Source organism: Pelodiscus sinensis, chromosome 22, assembly GCF_052426305.1.
Source record: "Pelodiscus sinensis isolate ZL-2025 chromosome 22, ASM5242630v1, whole genome shotgun sequence".
NCBI classification, from domain to species: Eukaryota; Metazoa; Chordata; order Testudines; family Trionychidae; genus Pelodiscus; species Pelodiscus sinensis.
In genome coordinates, this window is record NC_143073.1 from 26,753,870 (window position 1) to 26,762,453 (window position 8,584).

General features: G+C 63.7%; 1 protein-coding gene across 1 annotated transcript; it reads left to right on the plus strand.

Annotated features, from left to right (window-relative positions):
- Nucleotides 1-114: 114 nt before the first annotated feature.
- DMRTC2 (DMRT like family C2) lies at nucleotides 115-7,414 on the plus strand (the record flags this gene model as incomplete). The annotated part of the gene is made up of 8 exons (XM_025189507.3): nucleotides 115-227; nucleotides 3,248-3,487; nucleotides 3,877-4,049; nucleotides 4,593-4,726; nucleotides 5,082-5,256; nucleotides 5,627-5,753; nucleotides 6,710-6,785; nucleotides 7,250-7,414. Coding segments are annotated over exons 2-8 (1,080 nt in total), but the record flags the coding sequence as incomplete, so codon positions are not given.
- Nucleotides 7,415-8,584: the final 1,170 nt, after the last annotated feature.

Below are 8,584 nucleotides of genomic sequence, written 5' to 3' on the forward strand. Positions count from 1 at the left end.
ATGGTTCAATTCAGCAGCTCCCCCTTCCCTTCTCCCAGATGGTTCGGTCCCCACCGCAGGAGGTTCCCGCCTTCCCTATTATCCGGCCGTTGATTGGCTGGCTCCAAGGGAGCGCGGGAATCCAGCGGCCGCTCGAGCCTCCTTTGCCCATGAGGGGAGCACGAGCCTGATTAGCTGCTCGAAGGCGGGAAAAGGGACGCCGTTCCTGATTGGGCATACGCCAGACGGTGAGTTGAAAGCAGAAAGACGATTGGTCCACTGGCGAAACGGCTGAAAGAGGCGCTGTGATTGGCCCCTTAGCAGTGTCAGTCAGATAGTGCGGGCTGGGAGAACTGCACAGAGCCCGCTGCAAATTCCTGAGTCCTGAGGTACCCCAGAGCCAGGCTGTGCTCCCTGAGGTGGTGTCAGCCCCGGCGCACAGCCGCACTCGCTACACCGTCCCCTCACAGCAACACCGTCCCCTCACAGCCGCCCACGGCAACACCGTCCCCTCACAGCCGCCAACAGCAATGGCAACACCGTCCCCTCACAGCCGCCCACGGCAACACCGTCCCCTCACAGCCGCCCACGGCAATGGCAACACCGTCCCCTCACAGCAACACCGTCCCCTCACAGCCACCCACGGCAACACCGTCCCCTCACAGCCGCCCACTGCAATGGCAACATCGTCCCCTCACTGCAACACCGTCCCCTCACAGCCGCCCACTGCAATGGCAACACCGTCCCCTCACAGCCGCCCACTGCAATGGCAACACCGTCCCCTCACAGCAACACCGTCCCCTCACAGCCACCCACGGCAACACCGTCCCCTCACAGCCGCCCATGGCAATAGCAACACCGTCCCCTCACTGCAATACCGTCCCCTCACAGCCGCCCACTGCAATGGCAACACCGTCCCCTCACAGCCGCCCACTGCAATGGCAACACCATCCCCTCACCAATGGCAACACCGTCCCTCATAGCAACACCGTCCCCTCACAGCCACCCACGGCAATGGCAACACCGTCCCCTCATAGCAACACCGTCCCCTCACAGCCGCCCACGGCAATGGCAACACCGTCCCCTCACAGCAACACCGTCCGCTCACAGCCGCCCATGGCAATGGCAACACCGTCCCCTCATAGCAACACCGTCCCCTCACAGCCGCCCATGGCAATGGCAACACCGTCCCCTCACAGCAACACCGTCCCCTCACAGCTGCTCATGGCAATGGCAACACCGTCCCTCACAGCAACACCGTCCCCTCACAGCTGCCCACAGCAATGGCAACACCGTCCCCTCACAGCCGCTCATGGCAATGGCAACACCGTCCCCTCATCAATGGCAACACCATCCTCTCATAGCAACACCATCCCCTCACAGCCGCTCATGGCAATGGCAACACTGTCCCCTCATCAATGGCAACACCATCCTCTCATAGCAACACCGTCCCCTCACAGCCACCGACGGCAATGGCAACACCGTCCCCTCACAGCCACCCACGGCAATGGCAACACCGTCCCCTCATTGCAACACCATCCCCTCACAGCCACCCACGGCAATGGCAACATCGTCCCCTCATCAATGGCAACACCGTCCCCTCATAGCAACACCGTCCCCTCACAGCCACCCACGGTAATGGCAACACCGTCCCCTCATAGCAACACCATCCCCTCACAGCCGCCCACAGCAATGGCAACACCGTCCCCTCACAGCAACACCGTCCCCTCACAGCCAGCCACGGCAATGGCAACACCATCCCTCACAGCCGCCCATGGCAGTGACAACACCGTCCCCTCACAGCCACCCCAGGGCAATGGCAACACCTTCCCCATATGGCAACACTGTCCCCACACAGCCTCCCCATGGCAATTGCAACCCCTCCCCAGCCATTCCCCCAAGGGGATATCAACCTCCCCCGGCAATATCAGCACCATCCTCTGAGAGACATCTCCACATGCAGCCACTGCTGGCAATGTCAACCCACCCCAGCACTGTCAACACCATACTTTCGGAAACACACACAAACACACAACAATGTCAGTTGCTCCACAGCTGCCATCTCCACAGCAACCACCCCCAGGAGTCATCAGTCTGTCATGGGAACATCTACCCCATTCCCTGGGAGGTGTTCCCACATACAGCCAACCTATGGCAACATGAGTGCCTCCACAGACCGTCCGCCAACAATCACCCCCAGGGGCCCTCAATCTTCCATAGCAACAGCAAACTCTTCCCCCGCCCCGTCCACACACACACGTGCAGCTGCCTCATGGCAATATCAATCACTCCACAGTGACGTCATTCCCCACATGGCTGCCTTACCGACGATGTCTCCCTTCTCCGACAGCCTCCCTATGGTGCCATGAACAACCCTACAGGAGACATGCCCCTGCCAACAACCTCCCTGGGGAGTTGCCAACACCTCCATTGCCACTCACCACAGCAGGTCAACCTGTCACAAAAGACATCCAAACAGCTGACCTTCACCCCCTCGCACACACCTCCAACATACTGTTCTACAGGAGATGCCCCCTAGCAACTTCCTGTAGTGACATGAACACCACCACAGCTGCCTCCTCCCAAGGGAGACCCCCTCCAAGAGCCGTCCTGCAGGGATGTCAGCTCCCCCCCGCTACTCCCCAGGAGACCGTCACCAGCGTTCCCTGTGAGCCCAGCGCCTGGGGAGAGTCCCATGCCGCCCAGCTGATCAGCAGAGCGCCCACAGCTTGGTTTTGTTTCTACTGGTGGTGCACATCTTCACAAGCTTTGGTGCACAGAACAACATCTATTCCACACACGGATAGAAAAAATTAGAGGAAACATTGACTGTCACCCCAACAGTCCCCCATCCTGACTTCAGCCCCCACAGCTGCTCCACAGGAGACCCCCACCCCACAGAAGAGCCCTCACATAGCCACACAGGTGGTACCTTTCCCCCAGCCCCACACGTGCCTCCCTGACAGATACCTTGCTATGATATCAGGGAAACCCTCTCAGCTCCCCGTGCGGCTGACAGTGACACACTGTCATGCCCCCCAACAGTCCTGCCCCTCTGCCGCAGAATTGGGGGGATGTTAGTGTGTTCAGAGCCAGAGTGAAGGTGGGGTGGGCCGAGGGGCAGGATGCATGGCCCGCAGGTGCACATGACAGGGCGTGGGGGGGGAGGCAGAGCCTGAAGCAGGGCCCCAGCTCCCCGCTTTGTCTGAGCTGAGTGGCTGCAGAGGCCTGGACTCTGTCCTTGTGCTCACTCGCTGCTCCCCCTCAGGCTCCTGGACATGGAGGAGAGTGGCGGGGCTGGCACCACGGCCAGGCCAGGCGTCCAGTGCTGCCCCTCGGACTCCACCACGGACGACAGCAGCACCCAGGAGAGCGGCGCCCCCTCTGCCCCCGCCCGCTCCCCGACCTGCGCCCGCTGCCGCAACCACGGCATCCGGGTCCTGCTGAAGGGCCACAAGAAGGGCTGCCAGTTCCAGGGCTGCCAGTGTGACAAATGCATCCTCATTCTGTATGTGCCGGGGTGCGGCACCGGGGGGCTCTGCCACGGAGTCCGTGCTGACCCCCATGCTGGGGTCTGTCCACAGGGAGCAGTAGGGATCACCCTGCCCTGTGGCCAGGGCTAGTGCTGGGGGGCACTGTGCCTCGGTGGTCAGGGCTGGCCCAATGGCTCAGGGTGACTCTGGGGGGCGCTGTGCTGTGGGGAGTGGGGGGCCTCTCCCCCCACAGTCAGGGCTGGCCCAATAGCCCAGGTTGGCTCAGGGGGGCGCTGTGCTGCATGTAGGGGTGGTCTCTCCCTCGGCCATCAGTCTGGCCCAAAGCCAGTGGGGGGAGGTCTGGGCTTGCATTGCTTTCTCTGTGCTCCTCCAAGGCTGCCCTTACTCTGTCCCTGCCCCCCAGGCAGCGCCGGCGTGTCATGGCTGCCCAGGTGGCCCTGCGCAGGCAGCAGGAGATGGAGCTGAGGAAGCAGCTGGCCAGGGGATTGCTGCGGCTCAGAGACGGCTGCGCCACGGCCTCTCTGGGCTTGGCCCACCGCTGCGAAGGCAAAAAGCCAAAGGAGCAAGCAGCTGCAGGTGTGTAGCTACCCCCTCCCCCACCTGCAGACAGGCGAACGGCCCCTGGTCGCGTCACGGCAACTTCACATCCAGCTTCTCTTGCTGGAGAAACTCACACACCCTCCAGCGTTACCCTGGAGCAGAATGAATTTTGTTACATGCACCAAGGTGGAGGGGACGTGCGACACATCACCTTCACATTGTGCACATCACATTCATGTGGTGAGTGGGAGGCAAGAGGGTCTGAATGTGACAGAGGGCTTAGGCCTGGGGCACACGCTTGGGTTCCAAGGGCACTGGCTGGGGGGCAGGCGCTGTGGGGGGGTGCTGAGTAAGGGTGTGAGCAGGGGGCTCCGGGGCCAAGCCACTCTGCCCGTGGGGGAGAGAGCCCGGGCCAGGGCGGGGGAGTCCAGGCTGCAGTTCATTTGGGTCGGGGAGGAGGCGCCGGGTTCAGGCCATCCCATCCCCCCGCCGCCAGAGCAGGCTGAAGGCCGAGTGAGGCGGGGGCGAGGCGGCCTTCCTCCACCGCCAGGGAATGTAGACGCCCTCCTGCTTCCACAGCTGCAAAGGAAAATGCCGAGCCAGGCTCCATGGACGGATGCAGCCAACTGGAGCCTGCAGGACCCACCAGCAGCCTGTGGCACCAACCTGCCAGCAGAGGAATGAGGGGGGAGAATGCTGCACGTGGCCCCAAGGTGCTGGGCCCTGGGAGTGGAACTGGCACCCAGAGGGGAAGGCCCCTAACCCATCCACACCCACCCCGACCCACCCAGGCCACACTGGAGCTGGTGCGCCATAGGCATGGTCTGGGTTGGAACCAGCCCCCGCAAGAGGCAAAAAGCCCCTTAATCCATCCCACATGGCCCCAGAGCTGCTGGCCAAGCTGCCGCTACGGGGCAAAGGGCCACTGCCCTGTCTCAAGCCCCTTGGCGCTGCCACTGCCCTGAGGTGGCGAACCCCCCTTCAGAGGGGTCTGAGCGCTGCCATGGGCCTGGGCTGCTGTGTCCAAGCAACTGCCTGTTTCCTTCATTGTGTGCACGTGTCCTCTAGGGAAGCGCCTGGCTGCCCCTTCCCCCACCTCCGGAGGTGCTTGAGCTGCCCTGGCCCCCCGGAGAGCACCAAGCACCCCGTGCACCTTGGTTCCTGCCGGCTCTGCCCCTGCCGCCACCCTGCCTCTGCCAGGTGTGGCCCCAGGAGCCTTCCCATCACTGCACAGCTCATCCAGGTGGGTAGCCCCCTCTCCACCATGCAGGGTGACGGCCAAGGCCTAAGTCTCTTTAGGGTGCGGGACGAAAGGCGAAGGGGGCTCCCTGCTCTGAGCTAGGGGGCAGGGACAGAGGTGCTGGGGATACGGAGGTAGCAGAGATGGCGGGAGGATCCCAGGCTATGGGCCTGGCCTGTCGCAGCAAGGAAAGGGAGTGATACCTGCCCACCCGAGGGCTGCTGAGCTGGACAACTCGCCCTGGGCTGTCAGTGCGACAGCTCCGCGGCGCAGCCGGGAGGAGAATGTCACCTTGTCAACCGTGCCACGTAGCCCCAACTGCCTCCTTTGCTGGCTGCTCAGCTCTGACCCTCGGCCTGTCTGCGTGTGACAGGTTGTGATGGCGGCAAGGTGGCACATGCCCCAGGGGGTCTCGTGGCAATCCCAGGACAGCTGCTCCAGCAGGCACCAGGACTCCCCTGGTTCCCACCAGCAGCCTCTGCATCCACCGACCTGCTTGGGTGCGTATTCTGCAGGGCCAGCATCCCTGGGTGCCGCGTGCTCCCAGCAGGTAAAAGGCGCGACTGGAAATCGCATGGGGAGCGACGTCTGCAGAGGAGCATATCCATAGCCGAGGGCCGGGGCTGCCTGAGATGCTCCAGAGCCATCCCACCTTCCCGCCTCTCTCAGGCTACGTCTACACTTCTGGAAAAACTCCGCTGTGTCCAGGGAACGTGTCTGCTCTGCCGACATTTTCTTCAGAAGAGCAGACATGCTCTTTCGGAGCCCTGTAAACCTCGTTCCACGAGGAAGAAGGGCTCTTCCGAAAGAGGTGGGTTTTCCGAAATTGGGCCCAGTGTAGACAGGACAAATTTCAGAAAAGCCTCTTGCGAGAAAAGAATCGGAAAAAGAAGTGAAGTGTGGATATAGCCTCAGAGGCCTGCCCTAGCTACACGCCTGCCTGCGATCGCGGGGGAGGGCCCAGCTCCTCTTCAAGGGCCAGAGGTTACTGTGGCGGCTGTAGCTGGAAGGATTTCCACGGAGCGCCGTTGCCCCCTCTTTCAACACTGTGGTCTCATTGCCCACATGTGCTTAACCCCCTGGCCTAGCCCCACACTGGGCTGGGCAGGTCCCCTTCCTCGTGGAGAAGTGGGTGACGCCCGTTGTTTGCACGGAGGGCGCTTGTCCTCGACATCTGCTCCCGCACTCCAGGCCCTCGGTATCTCTCCAAAGGCTGAAGACTTGCCCACATGTTAAGAAAAAAATAACCCGGAAGACCCAGTCTATTTGCTTCCCCGCCAGAGGCACCTGGCAGCTCCTGCCATGGATTTCTTGGGAAGCGTCACTGGAAAGCCAAGGAGACAGGCCATGCACGGATCCTGACATGAGGCTCCCTGGCCAGGGGCAGGTCAGACGCGGGCTGGGAGAGGAGCCGCCAAGCAGTGTTTTCTGATGGGCTGTCTCTTGCCTGTTCCAGCCGCCTGGTGCTGAGCCCCCTGGATGGGAATCTGGATTTGAGAGGCCACCTGGAGTCCATGCCGCCGGGAGCCCAGGTGCGTAGCCCTGAGATCTGCTCTCTGAGGACGGAGATCTGGGGGTTCAGGGGTGCTGTTGCATGCTCCCCCACTGCTCCAGGTTTAGGGGGCGGCTGCAAAGCTCAAGCATCCGTCCCGGACTCGGCTGGTTCTCTTCTTCCGTTCCAGTGCCCTGGGCGCCCCAGGGCCTCGGACGGTCCCTGGGCAGTGGGAGGGAAGGTGGTTCTCCAGTCCCAGCCAGAGGGACCGGAACAGATCCAGACTCCTGGCGTCCTTCGCCTGCACCCACTTGGGGCTGGACTGGAACTGCCGCCTCCTCTAGGGCTGGACTGGAACCAGCGCCTTAGAAGGGACAGACGCTGGATCCCCTCAGCTGTGTAAGGAGGGCGCGATGTGGGGCCGCCCTGGCCTTGGCCTGGGGCTCTGCCCTGCTCTCAGCCGGATGCCCCTGACATGGGAACTGTCTCTTCGCTTTCTTCCAGCCTCCTCCCTCCTCGGCTCCCCTCCCGCGTGGCTGCGCCAGGGGCCTCCTCTTCTCCCCCGTCTCCGAAGAGCAGCTGCAGAAGGAGGCTGCTGAGGCCTTGATGGTCCTGAGAAACTCCCCACAGCTGGCCCCCCCTGCTGCTGTGCCCCTCTTGCTGGCCTTCCCCCCGTCCCCAGGAGAGCCCGGGGGCATGGGGGCACGGGAGGCTCTGCCAGCTGGGCGGGCTGGCACCGGTGGGTTCCCACCTTCGCTGTACTGCAGCGTTCTGCCTCAGCCAGCCAGGCACTTCCACCTGGTCCCCAGGCCGCCCCCCCGGGGGTCCCCAGCAGCCTCCACCCTCATGGTCTTCAACCCGAGTTCCAGCCATAATCCGCCCCGCCCCACCCCTCCTGGCTCCGCTGCTCAGACCCTCCGTGTGGCACAGGCTGCAACCATCCCGCATCCAGCCCCCGCAGGCTCTGCCCTCAGCAGCCCTGGGCCCCGGCCCTTCTGGGCCCCTTCCATGGACATGCCCGTCCCCCCTCTGCCCACGTACAGCCCCCCAGGCACGGTGGGGGTGCTCCCTAGGCTGGCCCTGGTAACCCCCAGCCCACCCCTCCCACGCACTGCGCGTGGTCCCGGGCACAGGGCACGGCAGGGCCGGGGCAGGGGCAGGGGCAGCAGCGGGCAGGCGGCTGAGGAGAGCAGCACAAGCAGGACACCAGGGACCCAGGGTCTGGCAGGTACAGTGCGAGCCGTTCGGCTGCTCCCACCCCGCGGGCACTGACCCCTCCCCCTGGCAGGTGCCTGCTCTGCCCCCTCTGCCCCCCCTCACCCCTTCCCCGAAGTCCCAGCCCTGCTCCATCCTCTCTGCCCCCCTTCCATCCCTCCCCCCAGCAGGCGCCTGCTCCGCCCCCTCTGCCCCTTTCCACCCCTTCCCTCAAGCCCTCTCCCCTGATCCATGCGACTTGAGAGGTTACTGGGGGCGGGGCCTGGCGCCCCCAGCTGGGATCAGCCCCCCACTGCACTCACCGTGGTGGTGGGGAGCAGAATGAGCTGGGCCTGGCCGTCCCTGCTCCGCTAGCTCCCAGCCGTGTTGCTCAGGGGTCAGAGTAGGCCGTGGCTGGGTCTCTCAGCTCCCAGCTCTGCTGGTGAGCGTGGAGGCGGGACTGAGCCCTGCTGCTGCCAGGCCCCTGCTAATCCCCCAGGCCTCCTGGCCACTGGGGCCCCCAGAGCGTGGGGCACGGGGCAGTTGCCCCAAACTGTCCTATGGCCAGGACGGCTTTGGCGAGGGCCAGAGCGCTCACTGACCTGGCTCAGACTGAGCTGTGTGCACAGAGGGGGTCAGGGCTTT